Source organism: Dermacentor variabilis, chromosome 4, assembly GCF_050947875.1.
Source record: "Dermacentor variabilis isolate Ectoservices chromosome 4, ASM5094787v1, whole genome shotgun sequence".
Lineage (NCBI taxonomy): Eukaryota > Metazoa > Arthropoda > Arachnida > Ixodida > Ixodidae > Dermacentor > Dermacentor variabilis.
Genome location: NC_134571.1, coordinates 13930718 through 13954141, shown reverse-complemented (window position 1 = coordinate 13954141; position 23424 = coordinate 13930718). Strand labels below are relative to the sequence as shown.

Here is a 23424-nt window from a genome sequence, read left to right as displayed (position 1 = left end):
AGTTTGGAATGATTTTTCACGAAAGGACTGTTGATGTTGGATGCCCGATTTTCTGCGATATGGGGCCCTTAACACTCGTGTTAAACGATGTGAGGTGCGCATGATTGAGAATAGTAGCCGCATCAGTTTCCATGCAATACTCGCTCACCTGTCTCACATGAAAACGCCGGCGCGCACTCAGTTTCTTATTCGGTTACCAGCAAATTTCCTCCCGGGTCGTCGGCCGCTGCATTCACAGCTATCACCACCAGACCTATTGTAATAAGCATTTTCACCTATCGGTTTTACAGCGCGTGAGGCCTAGTGCCGTTGGTAGCATACTGCCCTTTTTTAGTAGGCGATCATCCAAATGTGCCGCCGTTCACTGCTGCAAGCGACGCGATGTGAGCGTCACACGTTTTGCTTCGGCAGCATCCGGTGTCACCCACCAGCTTGATTTCAATTTGGTTTCCCATCGCCATCTTAAAGCACTAGGCTATAGGAAAACAAGACGTGTGTCGGGCAACCGAAGCCCCACCAGCTTGACGCATGTCGGCCTCTCTCGTGTCTCATGTGCAACGATTCATGCAACACTTCTTGTTATATAGATGTCAACTACATTTGTGTCTGTCAAATTTTTAGTCACTTTGGATAGCATTCTCTTTTTTTGTCTTAGTATGCATTTCTTAAGTTTTTGTTTCCAAAGCCTATGAACGAGTTGCTACTGTATTCCACACAGCACCAATGAGGCGAATACTGATCACATCAATTTTAAAATTTATGTTGTGCCATCAAAACGGAACTACTTAAAAGATTCATAATACATGGCCTCTGAGATAGAGCAATGTGGTGTGCAGCAATAAATCTAGGAGGCAATGTACTTCTGGTGCAACTTTTCTCATTAAGCCTAAAGCATCAAAGGATTTAGAACAAATCTCGGACACAGCACCCAGCTGTTACTAATGCTTTGTTTAGTAAGCATCATGACAAGAATGTAAAGCAAATATGAGAATTAGTTGGGAACAGTTTGACCAAACAGTGCACTTGGTACATCATGATAGATGGTGACAACCTGATAAATGTGACGCAGGCAATGCCGGCTTTGACGATTGCCACCATGTTATTCAATGCTAGGTTCCGCTTAGATACATTAGCATTGAACACTCAATACATGAAATAGCATAAGCTTGAAAGAGCTGCAGTGTCACTTGCATACTAGGCAAGCAGTGTGGATCGCACATCTAACACTACATTCTTGTGCTTGCTGCTTTGCGCTATACTCAAAGTGTCTGGTGACCACGCGCTGCCAGCATATTGATTCAGCCAGCATACCATATTTACTCTAATCTAGGCCGGCCCTGATTCTAAGCTGACTCCAGAATGTCCGAAGCCAGAAAAAATAAAAAAACTTGCCTCGAATGTAGGCCGAACAAAAGAAGTGAGGACAGAGTTTACAAAATAACAGCATTTATTTCATATGAACATGCCGAGCTCATTCTACGTCGCCACCACCGTGATACTTGTTATAAGCATACAGAAGCATGTCCACAAGAGATATATACAGGGTGGTTCAATGTGAAAACTTTCAGAAATCTTTGTGGCAGATATCACAATTCTAGTTCATGAGCTGGTCTACTTGAAGCGGCGTACAAGACTTGCAAAAAAGAATTGAGATGCAAACTCGACTAATTAATAAAAATTCACTAATTAAGGGTTTAACTAGTTACATTATGGCCCATATTGCAATTTACAAATTCTAGCCTGGCGGATCCACTTGGAACGAATTTTCAAGATGAGACCAGAGACCAGTCTTGAGATATAAATTCCCAAACTTTGCAGAGAAATGCATTGGTGTTCCAGTTAATTTTGTTAAAGGGCCCCTGAAACGGTTCGGACAAATTTTGTAAACGCGTAGGGTACAGCTTAAGTAGAACATTCGCACCACAATTTAAGTGAAGCGTTATGTATTAATAGAGCTACAAGCGATTACAAGTTACCCTCCTCCCTAGCTATGCTTTTCCTCCTCAACTCGTTCGCCGAGCGATCGGGGCTAAGCTCCGCCTTCACTGGCTCTGCGTCACGATGCGACGTCACATCGTCCACTTCCGGTTGTTTTGGAGCCTGCCCTCGACCGCGAGAAACCTCTCCGCTAGCCGCTTGGCCGTCGACCCCAAGCGAAAGCTATCGAAGCATTTGAAGCAAGCATTCTGTCGTAGCGCCAAACGTGTCTGGTATTCCGGTAATCACACATTACCTGAATATTACAACGGAACGGTGGAGGCATAAACTCAAGCTGATGAAGAAACTTTAGCGTAGACGTACGTGAGTTGCCTGATACGGGTGCCTGCCTCCACGGTCCAGCCACCCGTTGGCATAGAGCTTAACCAGCCAAAGAAAGAGCTAATATTACTTTAACCAAGTGTAAAATATTTTAAACATTTACAAAAACAACGTGTTAACGATTACACTCCTGCGAAAAATTTACACCAGCAGCAAAGAAGAATATATTTTGTTACTGCTACTGTGTGTGGTTGAGCTCTATGCCACCAGGTGGCTGCACCGTGCAGACCATTCACATTTGCTCTCCTGTTCATCACCTCAAACGACACGCAAGGGGACACGGCGAGGCCCTGTTCCCTTGCGCTTGCGTTTACCCTAATACCAGACTCGCGAAACGCTATTGCGTTAGTAATAGACAGCTTTAGTTTAGCGTACGCAACTATAGCGTAGGCTATACGCTATTATATAGCGTACGCTAAGCAGCGCACGTTTTCTACAATTTTAGTTGGCCGACGATATCTTTGGATCTCTGAGGCCATGTGCCGTCGTTGCGACTATTTCGCGCCTGTAGCGATAGGTGGCGCTGACATCTCGAATGTTTCTTTCGTTAGGCTTCGACTCGTTCGAAACGAGAAGCGATCTCTAAAACACCACGAAGTTATCCATATTACTGTGTCGTCGAAGCGGCCTGAGACTAAGCGAAAGCCGTTTGCACAGTCATTTGCTACGAACGAAGCGCATTTTACAAAAGCAACGCCAAATTCAATTCGAAGCGGGCAGCCGGGACCGCCGCCATGTTTCCCGCAAACTCCGCAAACCACGCAAAAACGTTAACGCTAACTAGTTTGCGTTGCATACGCCCGCTATACCCGCTATTTCGTTTAGCGTTCAGCGCATGCGCAGTGACGACCCGCTATTTTTTAGCGTACGCAATGGAATAGCGTACGCTATACTAAAACTGTCTAATCTTTCGGTGTGAAGTGACGGCCGCAATCGCACAAATCCTGGCGCCGATCGGATAGTGGCAGTCTGATGCGCTGCGGCCAGTCAGCTCGTGTACTGGCTTGCAGAGGGACACGATGTTGCAGCTTGACATATTGCCAGTCGCTATGTCTGCAGTCCACAACGCAACAAAATCGAATCAAAGCGCTTGCGAAAAGACAAACTGATACTGACGGTGGAGCTCTCGTCAAAGACGGAGCACGTTGTAACACAAGCAGACGACACTTGCTGTGTGCCGGAAGTGCTTAAGTGTACTGAAAAATTGTTCTTGTGCATTCTCTCTATGTTACTTTCTTTTTATAAAAACAAATCAATTAACATTCCAACTATTACGAACATCATTTGTTTAGCATAAAGTTGGAAAAATTATCGATCATGCGCTCTGGTCAGCCAATCGGATAGCTCGCCCCACTGACGTCATATGGGTGATTTCGGTCATATGGGTAGGGGCGGCTTAAAATTCCGCCGAGCAGTGTGCTGAGATCGGCAGCGATGTGCATTTTTAAAACCTTATAATAAATTACACGCTTTACGCAGAGCACTTAGATGTGTCAATTAAAGATCAGAATGACCTACTCTAACGACTCAGTATGTTTGTTGAAAATCGTCAAAATCGTTTCAGGGTCCCTTTAACAAAACATTGTTTCATGAACTGAAGCACATAAGTAACTGGAACGCTAATGCATTTCTCCACAAAGTTCGGGAATTTATATCTCAAAACAGGTGCCGTCCTGAAAATTCGTTCCAAGTGTATCCGCCTTGTGAAGTCCACTGCTAGAATTTGTAAATTGCAATATGGGTCATAAGATAATTAGTTGATTTTGAATTTCTGTTTTCTGTGCGAGTAGTGTCCGCCACTTCGAGTAGACCGGTTCATAAACTAGAACTGAGCTATCTGCTACAGGCAACGTATAAAAAATTTTAATGTGTTCGCTGAAACACCCTGTGTAGAATTTTAGACTTGCAGTGTATACTTGAACCTACCGTAAAAACCGGACTATAGGTCAGACCGGAATATAGGTCGATCCCCCCAACTAACGAATTACAAAAATGAAAAAAAAAAAAATATTTTTAATGGCAAAAGTATCGAAAGACACCCTTACCTTGAAACAAATGCGACTCAGCCGGTTGCACAATGGTGACAGTATTTATTTAAACGCTGCTCGCATGTGCACCTGGCCAAGTTTTTAATAGTATCGCGCAACCATTGACCCGCGTGCTTGTCAGCACGTTATTAACGGCGCTGAGCAGCGAAACAAATGAGATACGCGCATGTATACACATGCGTTTACTTTCGCTATTTCTCCGCTCCGTGCCGTGATGATAAGGTGCTGACAAACGCGCGGGTCGATGGTCCCGCGATAGTGTTAAAAATTGGTCGGGTGTACAGTACACAGAAGGGCATGAAGTGCGCAAGCGCTACTCCGAATCAGAGCAACGCCTTTGACCAGAGTCGTGCAAACTAGAGTCGGATGACGAGTGCTTCTCGCTTCCCAGTCCATAGGCGCCCACGATCTCTACCGCTTTCAAACGGATGCATTGGCAGTCACAGGCAGCGATATCTTAACGCGCAGCTCCCGGACGAACTCCGCAACCTTGTCTTCCAGTTCTGCGGTCCGTGCTGCGATCCACCCGCGAAATGACGTTTTCTTTTGGTTGCTGAAAGTTGTGATACGTTGCTTTTGCCTCCGCCACTACCGAATGCTCGTTTCGGATACTCCAAATTTGCGCTGTGCCGCCGCCAGGTTGCCGTGGGCTTCCGCGTAGTTAATCGCCTTTTTCTTGAAGGTGACGGTGAATTGACGTCGGCTTCCGCTCATTTTGAAACAAAATGTGAAAAAGCAGCCTTTGACCAATATAACTTTGCGACAATGGAAACACAAAATGCCGGTGCCACAATGTCGCCACGCCGCACTGCTGCTGATGGTGATGGTGATGGTGAAGGCGGCTGTTTACTTTATCCACCCATTGTTGCAAGACTTCCGTAGTTTTTCCGCCAATGTCCGGTATATAAGACGAGGGTCGTCTTTTCGCAATGTTATTTTTTAAAAAAAAAGTTCGACCTATATTACGATTTTTACGGTAGGCTGGCCCGCTCGCCCATGCATGTGCAGACAGTGAGGTATCGCATGTGTCGAAACGTGCCGCGATTTTGGTGAACAGCTCCTCTCGGTTATTGCGCGCATATCTTATCGCTGTTATCTCCTTGTTGCGGCACAAGCAAAGGCGTCTTCCGTTGCCCCTTCCAACAACAGACGTTTTTCTCATCGATGCTGAAGTCCCACCTGGCTTACTACGCTTCTGCAGCTAGCACAACTTTTCGTTTGAAAGCGGCACTATAGTGTGCCATTGCGATAACGTCACGCTACACGCCGATACCATAGAACCAGCTCCAATATGACACAGGTCAAAGCGACGACATCGCTCGTGTACTTCAGTTGGCTACTGGTTTGGCTAGTAGCGGCTGTGATACTGACTTTTCTGGATGGCACTAGCTATGGACCATATTTATCATATTCAGTTACAAACTGCCGCGTTTTTAAAAAAATCCTAGAATATAAGCCGACCCTAGAGTTTTTTATATGATTATTTGGAAAATGCTATCGGCCTAGATTGAATAAATACGGTACTTTAATATACTCAGTAGTTCATTATGTCTGTGTTGGTTATATTGAGGATTGAATGTATATGTGAATTTGTCTAAGCTTTGCTACGTTAGCTCCAAACAGCCTTATGGTTTCTTATTTTGTGCTAAATGGGCCCTGAAACACCTTTTAAACATACTAAGAAAACGTTGCTGATCTGTTGTAGAGGCTGCTGTGAACATGTGAACCAAATATCACTGCATTACATGTAGCAGGGAATTGACAGTCTACTGTCAAACTGCAAAAAATAGCTTGCTCTTGCTTCTGCAATGTCGTCGTGCAGCATCATCGAAAGCAGCTGGCCCACCAACGCTATTGGCTGATTTCGTGATCACGAGAGTATTCTCAGAAATACATTTTTGCCAATTTTGAGTTAACTAAATGAAAAATATATACGTCTGTGATCTCAAAAAGATAGAAAAATTGTTTCATCTTTGCATTGTGCCCAGCTGCGTCTGCTTCATGCGGCCGCCACAGGTTGCCACGATGAGCCCTTTCGTCACCATGACACTAAATTTTTGGCTAGGGTTTTACCCTCTTGGCTTCTGTGTAGCTTCCAGCATACACACTAGCGGAGATGAAAGGAGAGAGAAAGCAAGCTATCAGTGCTGTAGCTTCACTTATAGCTGAAGGGTTCAAAAAATGTTTGCGACATGACATTTGTGAGGCGACGTCCTTTATTAGTGAGGCCATTCTGGGATTCGTTACAAAGTGCTTCAGGGTCCCTTTAATTGGTCTACCTGTATTGTATAGCAATGATGTATTAGCCTCACTTAGCCTCTGATTTATACTAAAATACTGTTTTCAAAATGTTCTTGGAACATGCGGCAAGTGTTCTCAGAACATTGCATATAAAAAACTCTTTATCAGAAATAGTTATTTATGGTGAGTTAATGCCATAATCCAGGGAAATTGTGTTTTCCCTGGATTATGGTAACAAGGTAAAAGCGAGAGCGAACGTTACGACAAGTCCACTTGTCGAAACATTGGCTGCCGCTTTTACCTCGTTCTTGTTTTGCTCATCGCCTTACTGCCATAATGTCAGATAGATCTAGCAGTATGCATATGAACAGCTGCGGAGACGCTTATGCACTGGAAATTATGTGGTAGAATGGATTATTTGTTGATGTCAAACACTTACGTGCTCTATATAAACATTGTGCAGCAAGTATGTGAAACATTCGAAAGACAAGAAACAAAGAAAGAAATGATGGGATTTAATGTCCCGAAACTGCAAAATGGATTATGAGGGACACTGTGCTGTAGGGCTTCGGAATAATTTTGACCACTTGAGGTTCTTTAATGTGCACCCAAAGCACAATACACAAGTGTTTTGCATTACACTCCCATCGGAATGTGGCTGCCGTGGCTGGGAATTGCACCCACGACCTCGTACTCAACACAACACCAGATCCACAGATCCACCACTGTTGGTAAACAATAAAGGACGAGCCACAGTGTGCCTTCTCAAAGAATCATAGAATATCATAGGAAAATGCACTGCTACCCCATTATTGCAGCACCATATATCCCTCTAGTAATCTTAATGTGAAGTTTTCTACTGTTGGTGGTGGAGTGTTCATGGATGTGGTCTTGCTGAGGCTTCTCCTTCTGTGCATTTCACATTTGCTCGATGCATGGGTCAGTGTACTGTTGTGATGTACAGACATGGAGAGGTTGCATGTGAACCAACTGCACCTAGCAAGGGGACCTGCCTACTGGAGCATTCTTGGAAACGCATGGGCATTCTCTATTCTGTCTTGCCTTACAAATGCACAAATGAACTTCAAGATCAGGCACTAAAGCTTGTCCCCTGGTCACCCTCGGAGCAGCACCGCATGAATATGCTAGCTACTGTCATTCAAGCTTGTGTACATAGTCTCCAGGTTAATCACTATTGACTAGCGTCAATCTAACGCGACTTTTTTTCCTTTTTAACAAAATAGGTTCGAAAATTGCCTGCATGTTAAAATAGGATATGAAACTAAAACTGCATTTGCGGCGTTGGCAACGGCCTACCATTGTAGCTGTCAGACGCAGCGTCATCACCATCACAAAATGGTGACCGAGCAAACAGTAGTAGTAGTAGTAGTAGTAGTAGTAGTAGTAGTAGTAGTAGTAGTAGTAGTAGTAGTATAAACTTTTTTTGGTTGTAGGGTTTCTGGGCATGTGGGTGGGCTCATCAGTCCAGGGCTCCACTGGCCTTTGCGGCTCGCTGAGCTTGGTTGAGCAGAGCCAGCTGGCTGCCCCGATCCCTGCTAGCGAGTCAGGTCTCTCACTGCTATCTTCGAGATGTCCCCAAAAGGGGAGAATTGATTTCCTATGGCTGCGGTTCGCGTTCCCATGTAATGTGGGAGGGAGTTGGCCACTTCCTGCACCACAGAAAACTGCCTGCGTACTTTAGTTGGACATTCTGGCGGGCTAGTTGTTTCATAGCTTTAGACTTTTCTTACAACTTACACGTTTCTTTTAGCTTTAAATGTTTCTTACAAACACACACCACACGACAAGCACAGACTGCCAATTGAGGTGGCAGTCTGCGTTTGTGGTGTGGTGTGTGTTTCTTGTGTCCTCGTTTTTTCGCGCAGTTATAAGAAACGTCTAAATGTCTATTTACATTGTGGGGCTCATGGCGCCAGGGGCCTAGTCAGTCGTGTATAGTCTCGCCTTTTACTCCGGCGCCATGACAATCTTGTATTGTCAAAATTATAATGAACTTTAAACTTCAAACTTTTCTTTGTAGGTTAGTGGACATGTTGGTTTGATTAACGTAGAAAGTTGGGCTAGTTGGTGTTCATGCAGTTGCTGTGATGTACTAGTTACTAGCGTGAACAAGACTAACTGAAGAAAAGGTGGGACAGGACAGAATGCTAGGCTTCAAGTGACAAGCTTTATTCCGAAAAACATGCAAAGAGCTCACAACCGTATGCTCAAATAAATGCACAGACAGAATGTGCCACATAAGAGACTACCAAATGCACAACACGCCATTACGAAGCATTCAGCAGGTTCTTTTCAAGATACACTTCTTTATCAGTGAGTGCCAGTGATGGAGCGCTTAAGCATTCATCAGCAGCTTTCGAAATGCAAAATTCCTCAAATATTTCCCTATCTAACTGCCTGGTGAACTGTTTAAGCACTTGCGTGTTATGAAAACACAGGGAGAATTTACAAGTACATATTCAGCAGTGGTCAGCCAATTGGCCAGCGCCTGCTAGAGCGCTTGCAGCGTTCCAGTGCTTCCTAAGCTGGTCATTCAGGCACCTGCCTGTTTGTCAAATATAGAACTTTCCTGGGAACTGAAGTGTGGGGGTGGTGTACAAGTTTCCACTTCCCTGTGGAAGTGGAGCTTTTTTTCCATCACCAGGTCTGGCCATATTGAGCTGACAAGCGCAATGCATACATGCATACGATCGTGTCTGCTAAGAATTGTTGCTGCGCGCCGTAGAAAGAACTGAAATTTCAAACTAAATGCCGTTTGCCCTTCTCGTGGGCATCATGCTCCAGGACAAGGGGATGACGTATATCAGCAAGTGCACCTATATACTACATGTCTATGCTGTGACATCGCTTATAGTGACATGTGACACTTGAGAATTATTCAAGGCAACATTTGTCATTTGTGTAATCTGTTGCTTCAATAGGCGAATTAAAACTTAGAGAAGTAATAAAACACACGAACTGAATGTCTGCGTGTTTTTGTCTTACTTCGCACCGCAGCAAGAGAGATGTACTTCCGTTTCATCTGCTTATTCGCACACCATGCAGTCATGTGCACTGTGAACAAAACTCATTTTCTGCTGTGTTCCAGCCTGCGGTCATACTCTGTGATCCACTTGCGTCTGCCTCCGTGTTCGTGTAGCACTGACTTATACCACTAGGCAGGTGTTGTCATGCACAGTGTGCAAAATAGCGCGCTGCGTGAAACAAGACAGACGAAACAGCTCGCACGCGACCGTCAACTGAAGTGCACCGCTCAGCAAAAAAAGCGAGGGGGGAAAAAAAGAATAGAAGGCAGGGCCCTTGACATATGCATTACGCAGTTATCGAGCTCTGGTATAGGAGAACGCAGGGAAGGAATTTCGCTTACTGAGGCTAGACTGGGCAAGTGGAGAGAGTGTCTTTGTTGGCAGTGACACTCGCCTCCTGAAATCATGGGTTTGTGGTACTACAATATTTCCGTGTCGGCTATTAATGAACCAATTTGAAAAATTCTTGTGATAGAATGCTGCGTAGAAGGCATGCAACAACTTCCAGCGTGTGACCGAAATTTGCTATGTGGCCTGGTGAAGAACCCTTTAAGTGGTAGCCAATCTGCTTCTGGAGAGCTCTACCTTGCTTCGTTGCATTTAATCTTTCCCTCTGTGATATTAGCATTGCAAACACGAGTTCTTCGTAGCTGTTGTACAGTCCTAGCACCTCAACTCTTAGTTCCTAGCATTGGTGGGTAGTCCAATTGCCACTTTGTATGTTGCTTTTATCATTACGTTAATTTTGGCTGTTTTGGTATTGGTTAGTCTGGGATGGGAGACTGCAAATTATTCTGCTGATCACAAAAGCCTGTAGAAGGTGTAGGGTCTCTTCCTCTCTGAAGCTTTGCCTTTTTCGCATGACTCTATGTATCGTACTACTTTCGTGGTCGTCTTTCCGAGTGTTCCGATTGTATGATCTACTGTGCTGTTGTTTTGTATCCACAGGCCTAGGATTCTTAACTTATGCACTTCGCTGATGGGTTGGCTATGCGAGTTTGAGCACAGTATTGCGACGGTTGCTGTCAGTTCATTTTGTGCTCAACTTCGATGTTGAGCAGTATTTTCGGCTGATATCTTTCACTTTTACACGACTTGGCACCGGATGTGACAGTATAATCGGCCGCAAGGGTTTCTGGCGCTGTGCCAAACTCGCTATCTGTGCACAGTGCGAGGAATGCTGTCAGACGCATACTTTGACAAGTTTGATGCAGAGTCTCGCGAAAGTGATAGTAGTATTGGTAAAAGTGATCGCTCGAGAGTACAGTCCCTGTATGCTTAGTATCTGTAGCCAGTTCGCAACAGCATAGTTGGCAACGACATGCCTATTTCATTATGAAACCTCATTTAAAAAAAAGATGTCCTATTCTGTGAAGGCAAATTCTGCATGTCCCGTTATTTCTGATCTAGAACATGGGGATATGTTGTAGACTTACTTTATAATCGGCCGCGTGTTACATCCAGGTGCGCTTTCAGTTTCTTACTTCAAGCCCACGAAAATTTGGTGTGCATTAGAATTGAGTAAATACCATAGATAAAGCACTTGTTACTGCCAAGTTGGTGCTTGAGTTGGTGTACTATGTTTTATTTATTTATTTATTTTATTTATTTGAGTACCCTAAGGGCCCGTTAGGGCATTACGTAGGGGGGGACGGAAAAGTTCAAGCATGAGTGAAATCTGTACAATGTAAATATATGAAGGCATTAGGAACCATAAAAAACATCTAGCAGAAGCAAAAAAAAAAAAAAGAAAGAAAAAAAGAAAGAAAAGGGTTACGAAGCTTATACAATGTTTAGTAGCGTGAAACACGCATAAGAACCTAAAATGCGATGCAAACAATCAGTACCCATCAGAACACGAGTTTAAGGATACAATCGAATAATGATTTAAGTAAACAGCTTACACAAATACATATCAGATGATACGGAATGAATTTTATACAATGCCAAGCACTTGAAAACACTGTTTAAGTAAATATTCAAGGAAATGTGGGTTCGGACAGGTTTACACACTCTAAAAAGGTTAGCAGTGCTGCATGAAATGATAATTCCGTAAGCGAGACAATGTTTGCCGGTAGCGAGTTCCATTCGGCAATAGATAAAACTAGAGGCGAATTTTGATAAGCGTTAGTCCTGGCAAATATAGATTTTACTTTATGAACATGGTCTGTGCGGGTAGAGATGTGGGGAGCGGGAAGAATATGGGCTCGAGCGAATGCAATGTTGCTGTGGTAAAGGCTATGGAAGAAGGTCAACCGTGATAATTTCCTGCGCATGTCAAGTGAAGGGAGAGTAAGTAATTTCTTTAAGGCGGACACACTTTGATATCGAGAGTATGAAGTTAAGATGAACAGTGCAGCTTTATTTTGAACTGATTCGAGTAGGTTCGTGAGATTAGAGTGATGGGGGTGCCAAATTATTGACGCATATTCTGAAGAAGGCCTGATAAGAGAACTGTATGGTTGATGTGATCACTGTGGACGAACAGAGCAGTAGAGAGAGGCAGGCGCTTGTTTTGGGCCCCTGTCAGTTGCCCACCTTTCCTGTAATCTCTTGCATGTTGTTGATAGAACACCTAAAGCAGTAATGTAGAGCTAACTGTTAACTGCTGTAAGTGCTGACAGTCTGGTGCTGCAAGGATTGGCTACACTTGCCCTCGGGCCTTTCAGGATCGACTCAGGTCTAGGCCTGGGAGTGGTGGCAATGTAGTTGGCAAGTGTTGGAGTGTTGGCAATGCATGCTGCAAAGCTAACCGTGGCCAAAAAAAAACTCATGTGTGAGTGTTTGTTTGCATCTTCCTTCCAATTTTTTTTCCTGATTAGGTTTTGTGCAGCTGTAACTCTGTAAGACTTTTTGAACTCCCAAAGTGCACTCTTGGGAACTTTAAGCTCGGGGCCAACTTCAATTTCCCTTTTCAAGTACATGTAAAATGCAGAACTGTTTTTATGAAACAACCACTGGATCGATGTGAATCGTTTGTGGCACATGATAAAGAAAGTTAAATTCTAGCAAATCTGGGAGGCAAAATATTTGTTTGGGAGCTTGAGTTTTGTAAAAAAAGGAAATTTGTACAAAAAGCATGAAGTTCAGTATTCGTAGCTATGCACCAATAATAGATATCACAATTCTGTAAAATGTATCTTTAGAGCATCTATAGTGGACAAATTTGAAGTGGGAATTTAAAACTTGCATGAAATTGCTACAATGTTTACGAGGGCCTTGCAAATACATCAAGTTTGTCCTCTTTAGATTTATTATTAGACTCAATTTACAGAATTGTGATAGCGTTTCTCATTGCTTATTGTAACACTTCACCATGCTCCAGTCACCGACACTCATCTCTCCTTACGAGTACTGCAGTCCTTGTATAAATGCATGCTGGTAGAAGCTTGAACTTCCATTTATGCCTTTCTGAGAAGCCCCACAAAAGGGATGCTTAAAAGAAAATGTATTTTAGTTGTATTAGTAAATTACCCTTCTTCAACACCGAAAAAAAGGCTACTGTTAGCTTGAGAAAAGGCAATACAAAAGGTATGTTGCGATGCCATCTTGAAGTTCCTGCACTTGCTTGACAGGGATTTTGACAGCGCCTGCTCTTGCCTAGTTAATTATTTATCAGTTAAATAAACTACATTGTGTTAAAGAAAGCAGCTAATGACGGAACTGAGCAGGCCTCAAGAACCTTTACTCAGCCACAGTGGCCTAAATACTAAAGAAAAGCACTTTGACATTCATGACATCACAATGATGTACCAGCATTGTGGTATGGGCTCAAAATTCAAGAAATTACACTTTGATCTTCATTTCTTCGTGCATTAATTAAAAAGTAACAATGACATTAACAAAAATGAGTTTTACGAGGAAGCTTTAGCTCGGGTGCTTCTATCCAAGTACATGTAAAACGAGAATTCGTTTTTTCGGCAGCCACTACACCAAATTTGATGAGGTTTGTTGCATTTAAAAGAAAAACTTAAAATCTAGTGACTGTTAGTTTCGAATTTTTTATTTAGGTCATCAATTTTTTATTAAAAATTGGCACAAATAAAGAAATTTCAGAAAATGAAACTATCAAGTTTACAACTCTGGTAACCCAGCAAGAAAAAATATCACTATTCTGTGAATTGTATGTGACGGTACATCTAAAGTGGACAAAATTGATATCTTACACATGAATCTAAAAAAATTCAGTAATATGAAAATACAGCTTTCGCAGAACCCTTGTACACAACGTAACAAATTCAAGTAAGATATGAATTCATATATCAAATTTGTCCGCTTTAAATGTTCTAATAGATGCCGTTTACAGAACCGCAATATCTCTGGATCAAGAGCTATTAATTTGTAAACTTCGTGCATCTATTTTTTCGAACTTTCGAATTCTTTAAAAAAATTTTTAACAAAGTTCATGCCCCAAATTGAAATTCCGTTTCCATCAGTCACTAGAACTTACCTTTCTCTCTCAGATTCAACAAATTTCATTAAAATCGTGTTATCTCAGAAAAGCGGTTTAGCGTTTTACATGTATCTGAATAGGCCGCATCAAAGTTGGGCCTGAGCTAAAGCTTCCTCTTAAAAGATAGTTAGTTTGGGTTTAATGGCACAAAGGCAACTAAGGCCGTGCTGCGCCAGCCTCTTAAAAGAGTCCGTTATCAGTCTAAACTGATTTAGTGTTTCTCGTTAGTGTCGCTTGAAGGGCCTTTGATGGTCATTCCCAGGGATTGCAGCTTCAGCTATGAGCATGTATAATGAGCAAACCAGTGGGTGCATGTGCCTGCACTCTGTTACTAAAACTTCAGTACAGGCTAGTGTTGCTTGTTATCAACTGCTAGCAGTGTTTTTCAAAACCACAATAAATATATAAGCAACCCTTCAACTAGTCTTTAGTTACTCTCCTTGCAGTTTGAGTCAGTGCCGTCAGTCTGGATGACGTTTTTTGTATGCAGTGGCTCTTAAACTTCACATGCAACAAAAGAACTTCTGTATTATGCATGTTATCAGAGGATGAAAATTTTTACCAGGTGATTGAATGTCTAGCCTACAAATTTTGCTAAAGTACGTAGATTCTTCAGCGTTATCAATACATTTGATTCTTAGCTCATGGCAACATGGCTACAATAGGGATGAGAAAAAGAAATTAAAAAAAAAACACCTGTGAGTGCAGTTAAGACCCAAATGGCACTTTGTTTTGGAAAATTGTTTTTTTGAATGTGCAGGCATTGCTGATCAGTCTTTGCTGCAGATATCAGCCTTGGAAAATTAATTGCAGAATGCTCACTTTGAAGGCACATGGTGACAAAGAAAAATCACAAATGAAAATGTCAAGATTAACATAAAAAATATACTCAATGCACACAAATGTGCATAGTGAAAAGAAAAAAAGTGTGAGCAAATACTTATAGCAAAGAAACACCGTCCATACAGATCAAATAGCTCATCGCTAGAAGAGTAGTTTCAATGGCACTTTTCAATTCACACTTCAAGTGGATTGGACAAATTTTGCATGCACCGACAAGGACAAGTTAAAATAAATTGGTTGTATCAGCTTGTTTGGTTGAACATGTGGGCTTATAATTATGTCAGGGCTTTTACTTTTGGCTACTTTGTGTCAAAGTAGTTACTTTTGAGTCCTTTTAGCTGTGAAACATTTGGCTCCACATTGGCTTGTCTACTGTTTGTTACTTTTGAGGTCAATATTGGGTAATGCTGCAGTGGCATTATATTGTGGCTATGGTTGGATATTGCATACTTGGCCAGGTGTTCTGCATGCACTTCCTGAAGTCCTGCTTTTTTATCTTTCGTGTTGTCAAATTGTAGTATTAAGTTTTCATTTAAATGTGTCTCGTATATACCTTTAATGAAGTTTAGTATTGGTACAAGTGGTGGCTATTTAGTTTGTTTGGTTACTGTATTACTTTCTGTTACCTTGGTTGGCTTTCTTTCTGCTTGTTCTTTTTCTACAGTTCGGAATTTTTTTCCTTTTTTAAGTGTGTTGTGAGGAGAGAGTGACCTGTCGTAATCGTGACAGTGTGTACGGGAGCTGGCAACCCTTGTTTGCTGCCTGCATATGTTAAACAAGCATGTAAGAAGTGGCGTTGTACTCATCATTCGACTTACCAGCTGATAAGCCATCTCAGCCAATATGCATAGATGTTCCTTTTTTGATAAAGAGCAGTGCACAAGCACAGGCCAGCCAAATCACCCATGCCTGCAGTGCAGCAGCTGAGCCAGCTGGATAGCCAGTGCTTGATGAGAGTGTGAGACACTTGGGCTTCTAGCTCTTTGCTCAGCATCACCTTACTGCTGGTTTGCACTGTCTGCCAAATACATCTGTTCGCACTTTGAATTTGTGTCATTGTAAAAGTATAGTAACAAGGGGTTGAGGACGCACAGCCTAAAAGGCAGCCAAGATGTGTCACACTTACCGAGGGAAATGCGCAGAATTGTGCTCTGCAGAATTAAGAAGCCTGCAGCAGTGATAGTGACAAGCATTTTTAATTCCTATTGTAGGATGTCTGTAGTTCAGGTGAACTGACAGTTATCATGACGGGAACTTGCTAAAAACACCAGATTGTATGTTACTACTGGACTGTATTGTGGATATTGACTGCTGGAGTACTCTTTCAATGCGACTGAAACTGAGAAGAGATTTTGGAGAGGTAGAGGTGCTATTTTCTGCAGCCTTTTAGGAAGCATGCCTCAACGCATATATTCTAGGAAAATGAGACAGCCAGTGCGTCTTAGCGCAAGAGTGAAAACAACAGTAAAAACAAAGGTCAGGTACAAAACAAATTAACGCACACTTTGCATTATACTTAGAAGCGGCATGTATCATCCCCACGCAGAGGGATCAGTGGTTTTATTTATGGTGGTCAGATTAACTAGGCCAATAAGTTAGTGTTCTTCTAAATATTAAGCCCAAATAAGTGGCTCTGCATAAAGGCCCAACCACACACAGCTAATTGTACACGCCTGGCTACGTGTCATGCATCTGCAAGGCCGTACACGTTTGTCCTACATGTCTAGAGAGGGGAAAGGTGCAGGCCATGTGTGCATCAGGCACTGCTTCATTTTGAGCGTCATATTGAGCGTACGCGGTTGAAGTGGTTGAAGTGCGCCATTGTCGTGGTTGGCATGTAAACTTCCGGCGCAGTTTTGGAAACAGGTGGTTGTTGTTTCGAAGTCGTTCTGACACACAGAGAGTCACCACTGGTTCTTTGTCGCACAAAGAAAATGGACGCTATCAATAATTAACTGCTGGTTGCCTGCATTGGGGTTCGGCCTTTACTTTGGCTGGCGAAGCACAAGTACCATAAGAATCAGCGCGTGATGAGGTGATTGTGGGCCGAGATGGCACTGTCGTAACAGGCAAGTGATCAAAATTTTATACAGGTGTTGTACACTGCGATCGAGCCTGATCGAGATCAGATATCTCTTATCACAATTGCCTCTTTTGCAAAAGTCATGAATTCCCCAAACCCAAGCATTTCCCCTAAAAGGTGATCTAGCAGCACTGTGGTATGCGTACTGAAGCGCTCACTTGTGCGCGTATTGTGTGGGTGCTTGCCCTCCCCTTCTACACACGCGTACAGGATCAGAGACACGTGCACACACACATGCGATTAGTAAGACACATATCCCATGCTCCGTGTGGTTGGGCTTTAATAATCGTGCCTCTGCAAAGCAGCTTGCAAATAAGCCCAAGACAAGAAGTGTATTTCATCTGAAGAATCTCTTTACATTTTGATTAACAAGTGTGAACGTTGGCAAACCAAAAAAAAGCTTGCTTGTGAGAGGAGAATATACAAGTTAATCGGTGACGATGCTTGTAATTCGTGTGAATAGTCCACTTACAACAAGGGCAGGATGCTTTCCTTTGTAACACTTCTGATGCTCTTGAGATGACTAACCTTTTCGCTGTACTGTGGATCTTGCAGGTGCGGAACCTTTGCTACATGGTGTCAAGGCGAGAAAAGATAGCCAAGTCTCTGCTCAGAATAAGGGAAGAGATCTTTGAGCACCAGGTGGCAATGCTGAAGCCGGGAGGACCCAAGATGAGCGAGCGTGAGCGGGAGGCTGTTATTCTGTCTGGCCAGAGCGAACATGTTTACGACCGTCTGGTGTCTCAAGACCCGTCGAGCCCCAAGCCGTGCCTGCGACTCCTTTTGGATGCACTTGAAGGCCGGGAGGTGCCAAACCTGTATGGCCTTACAAAGAAACCACCTAGCACGCCTACTAGGCTCCCAAACCCTTACGCCAAACAGTACGTCAACGGGCTTCGGTCACGGAGACTGTCCATGATGGGTGGGGCTGGGGAGTCCGAAGGCTGTGTTGCGCAAGACGAAGACAGCCAAGGTACTGCTGACTCTGCAACAACAGTTTCCGGCAGAGGGTACGCTGCTGCTGATCAGTTGTCGACGAGGCCAGTGCAGAAAGCAGCTGCGCTGGAAACACTCTCTGAGAAACAACTTGAGGCTGGTGAAGAGGAATGTGGTCAATCAGCAGGCGGAGAGAACAATCTGAGCAGAGGGATTGCAGAGGCACAGCTGAAAGCTAATCGAAGTCATAGGCTGGAAAGTGCAGAAGACACCTTGAGTACTTCGTCTAGGAATGAAATCAGAAAAGAGGACCTCAGTGACGCTGAAGGCAGGATGTCCACTCGAAGCCGAAATGCTGATACTATGAATGAAATTGGCGACACCGAAGGCAGGATGTATACTCGAAACCGAACCCCTGACACTGTGAATGAAATTAGCGACACTGAAAGCAGAATCCCTACTCGAAGCCGAAATGCTGATACTGTGAATGAAATAAGCGACACTGAAAGCAGGATGTTTACTCGAAGCCGAAACCCTGACACTGTGAATGAAATTAGCGACACTGAAGGCGGGATGTTCGCTCGAAGCCAAAACGCTGGCACCGTGACTGAAATTAGTGATACTGAAGGCAGGATGTCCACACGAAGCCAAAATGCTGATACTGTGAATGAAATTAGCGACACTGAAAGCAGGATGTCTACTCGGAGCCGAAACGCTGATACTGTGAATGAAATGAGAAAGGAGGAGCTCAATGACACTGAAGCCAGGATGTCCACTCGAAGCCGAAATGCTGACACTGTGAGAAATGCCATTAAGGAAGAGATCGGGACAGAAGATCATGCCGAGGTTGAGTGCAAAGCACAAACAAGGAGTCGAAGGCTCGGGTCTGTTGATTATGTGAGAAGCGCATCAAAAGGCGAAACAAGGAAGGATGAAATTGGTGTTGTAAATAACAGGACAGCAATGCGAAGCCCAAGGCCCGAAATGGATCAGTTCGCAAGGAGTCCGTCTTCAACTGAAAAGAAAGATGACCTCTTTGACATTCGCAACAGAACACCAACGCGTAGTAGAAGGCTGGAAGCTAGTGATGGTATGCTGAAAGGTTCACTCAGAGGTGACACAAAGGAAAATGAACAAGAGGACGCAGGAAGCAAAACTCCAACAAGAAGCCGACGATGTGAGATTTTAGATAATAGTGTGCGTAGCTTACTTAAAAGTGAAATGCAGCAAAAAGGACCGATGGAATTGGAATGTAAGGTGCCTTACCGAAGTCGAAGGCATGAGCAGAAAACTGGATTTGATGAGCAGAAAACATGTCTGTTTCGAAATGAAGGCAAGAGAGGAGAGTCAACAGACATAGGGAGCAGAAGTTCAAGTAGAAGTCGAAGATGTGATACAAAACTTGAAGTTGCCCAGGAAGTGATCGGAGCATCTAGGACAGTGGAGGGTCAAGCTGATGAAATTGGGAAAGTAGAATGCAAGCCCCCTATTCGGAGTCGGAGGCTGGAGGTCAAAAATGAGGTGGCTGATGAAGGGGTGAAAAGTGCGTCCAGACATGAGGCAAAAAAATGTGAAACTGATGGCAGAGTGAGCATGCGAAGTCGGCGGGCTGAAGCAGTTGAAGCATGTGATGACCTTTGCAAAGTTGTGCTCAGAAAAGAAGTAAAAAAGGATGACGCCGTAGAGCAGGAAAACAGGTCGAACTTTAGTCGCACTACTAGACTCTCTGAAGCAAAGAGTGAGCTAGGGTTGCATGAAGCAAGAGAGGTCTTAGAGAATCGAGATGCAGGAGATGAGATTGGAGCAAAAGGCAGCAGCAGATGTCGGCGGTTGAGGAAACGAATGACAGCTTGCTCAGAGGAAGGAGAGCACCCACAGTTGGCCACCTTGGCCTCCCTTTGCGAGTTTCCTGAAGAACTCAACGACGTGGGACGTTGCACGCGCAGCAGCACCATGCAGAAGCAGGAGAATGCTCAGAGTCTCGAGGAGGCCAGCTTGCGCGAGCCTGCAGAAGGCAGGCAAGGTGTGGCCACTGCAAACAGCTATGTGAAGCACACATCAGACGAGAACATGCCCAAGAGGCCCGAGCGACGTGATAGACGTGACAGTGTCACATGCAGTGTGCTGCTTCCCGAGGCCCTGTCGCAGCCTCGTGCATCGCTGAGTGGCTACAGGATTCCGAAGAAGGCCAAGGCTCCCAATGGGGTGCTGGAGGACCGACGTGGAAGCTCTCCAGTGTCTCCTCTGCACGAGGTGCCCAGCCACTGCTATGTGGGCAGTGACGGCTACACTAGAGGGCGATCACATGTGGCCAACGTTAGGCGGCCCGTGTTGGGACACCACTGTGAGGGCAGAGGGGGAGCGTACGTCGAACGATGGAAGCAAGACTTGGACTATGGTGGTCCCACAGGCAACTCGGCAACATCCGAGTGGGCAGGAAAGTTGGAGGTGAAGGAGAACGGGAGTCGTTACTCTATGCGCTATCGGCCCAAGTTTGGTGGCAAGGACAGTTAGCCTCTTCTTCGTGTAACCTGCAGATTCCGCATGTATGATAACATTGTCGTATAATGTACATACTCATTGCTCATATGTTGTTACTTTCCTGCATTCCGCCTTTGACTCCACATCAATATATTTTTTTTTTTCATCTCTGTAGTTAGAGTTCAAAGTGCTGAATGGGAGTCTGTGTTCTATTTTGCTTTTAATTTTTGTTCCCACTTTTTCCCAACTACCTTATTCTTTTGTTTTTATCCTATAAAGAAAGAAAAGACAAATTATCTGAACGCTCTGCCCACCTGTGGTGACATTAATGAAAATGTATTTTTACAGTGACACTTGATTGGTACTGCTCAGATTTGGCAGCAATTTGCACTGTCAAAATATAACGACTGTACAGTTTAAACTGCAGTGAATTTTAGCATTTGTAAATACGCCAAGTGTACAGTGTTTTAGTGTTGTTTAAAAATAAACTGGGCTCTTTTACTCCTTTGCAGGGAGCAAGGAGCTTTGGTTCATGACTTGTCATTTTTGCACTTCTTGTGGCTCATCTTTGACAACGAACTTCATTTTAGTTATGTATGCATGTGCACACACAACATAATTGTGCAAAATTTCCATACTTCAAGTTCCAAGTTCACAACATTGCAACTTCACTTAACTGAAAATTCATGTGAAGCTTTAATTTTTTGCTGCAGCGTGGCAAGGCATCTGCACTCTAAAAGGTGATGAGGCATGCAAGATGCTCATCTTTTACCATATGTCTAAGAGGTGTGAAAAACTGACTACCTTGCTGGCACAATGTTTATGATAAGAGAACAATTAAGTCATTGGAGAATGAGGTCAGTCTTGATAGCATTGTTCCTGTTGCCATGATAGTTTGTAGGCTAGTCTGACTTTCAGCTGCAATTTTCTCAATCAATGAGCACTAATAAAATGTTCCCAACACACTTACAAGGCTACTATACATGCCATTCTTTTGAGGCCATATTCAATAGTCTGTATTGATAAAGCATATTGCCAATGAAGCTAAACAGTACAGTTTTGTCTTACTATATAAATCAGTACAATAAACTGCATGTACCGAAAGCCACATGCTTGGCTCCGTTTTCAGTTATGCTTAAGTATGCACTTTTGTGGTCACTCTGTAGCTTCATCTCTTTAGCAGCTCATCACAAAGGCAAAGAAGCAACTTTGTTGTCGGACACCGTGTGTGGAGAGTCTAAGCATATCTTTTCATTTTCTGGAAATATTGCTCAAGATTTCAACAGAAAAGAAAAAATACTATAATTCCATAAAATTGCTGAAAATTTTCAGAATTGTGAAGGAAATCGCAGTAATGAAGAAGGTGAAGTCTCAGTTCATTTTTTTTCTTGCTGTGGCTGTGCATTAGAGGACTTTATTTCACTGTTGAGCAGGCAAGCGGACTGGTGTTGCCATCTACTGACATGCGATATGCAAAGCAGCTAACATGGAGAGTAAACCACCTAGTGGAGATGCCCTTGTCCAGTTGTATTTCTTTTACTGATAGCCAGGCACTTCGACGACAGCAACTTTCTCGTATGTGTACTAGGAAAGTACAGAAGCCTTGTTTTACAACACCGAAAACACGATGTGATCTTGTCAGATTTGGCCCTGAAGTGATAAGTCTAGATCTGTAACTGTAAACTCTCAACTCGCATGTTCTAAGGGCAAGCAGCTTGCATGCGAGTTCACCTATCCATGCTTTGTCTGGAACTCTCGCAGGACAGTGTCCAGAAAAAATTGTTAGCCACACAAATATGCTTAAAAGTACGACAAGATGGAAGAATGGCTTTAAGCTGCAGAGTAGTATACTCCTCCCTGACTTTGTATGTGGCGGGGAACAAAGTGGTCAACAAGAACAATGACTTTCACAATTCTATGGGCAGTAACTCGTTAGCAGAGGCACGCCACGGGGTGCTGCACACTTGACACTAGATAATTCTCTACATTCATGTACTCCGAATCCAGTGCCTGTTCTGCTATATGTCAGACAAACATTCACCTGTCCTCCATGTCAGCTTTGCTGCACAGATTGCTTTCAGTTTCATATGGTAATTTGGCGACATGTTTATGCTAGTTAAGTTGGTGACATCACCCCCAAAAATCCCCCCTAAAATTTTACCTTCATGGTTTATAAGGCTCCCGCATCCGTATATGAACGTCTTATTGAATTCGACAGACTCTTCAGCTTCCCTTTAAAGTGATCCATTGTTTCTTCTTGTTTGGGAAGGCTTCAGTGAGCTGTTTTACAGCTGAAAGCCTATGTATAGGAATGTCGATAAGCAGGTATCCGTGTGCAACGCAATAGTAGTTGGCTGCATAGTGTGGTTAGAAAAATAAAAGCCGAATAAGAGATGGAGGAAGCGGAAATTGAGCTGGACAGCTGGGAGTGCATTAATTGTGATCTGAACATGCTGTGGACCTTTCCAATGAAAGCTCTGGGCATCACCATACTGCCCTCTGGACTGCAGTGAACCCTTGTGAACCTCATTCAAAAGCTCTACAAATGCGGCAGCACATGCATTTTGTGCTTGCGTGGAACAGTCTCCCCTCTATAGGAAGGGAAGAGGTAAGTGCAGTTTCCAAGGCTCCCGATTATAGTGCTGAGAACAGCAGAGCAGGAACTTGCAACATCAGTGGTTAGACTGCTTGCATTCAAGCACTCAAAGCAAACTAGCCAACGACAGGTAGGAAAACGCGATTAGTAAGCTAAAATCTTGTAATGAAAAGCAAAGGAATGCTTGCATGCAAATTAGCCAGCTCGTTGAGCACAGCATGAACAAGCACAAACTATTTCCTGCAATTCAGCACATACTAAGAGAGAGAGATTAAACTTTTACTATTGAACAAGCAAAGTGTTCATCGGCCTTGGTGGGCAGTTTCCTCATTTCAGAAAACCGTGGGCCCTGGCCATCTCCTAGGCTTGGTTCACCA

The 23424-nt window shown here is 43.6% G+C and overlaps 1 protein-coding gene across 4 annotated transcripts in view; it reads left to right on the top strand.

Moving 5' to 3' along the window:
* Positions 1–20994, top strand: part of LOC142578686 (uncharacterized) — an 80003-nt gene extending 59009 nt beyond the window's left edge. For all 4 annotated transcript variants that reach the window (XM_075688162.1, XM_075688161.1, XM_075688163.1 and 1 more), the window contains one exon: positions 17590–20994. In XM_075688162.1, the coding sequence (XP_075544277.1) occupies positions 17590–20484 (2895 nt within the window). In that variant the 3' untranslated portion in view covers positions 20485–20994. The remainder of the gene's footprint in view (positions 1–17589) is intronic.
* The last annotated feature ends 2430 nt before the right edge of the window (positions 20995–23424 follow it).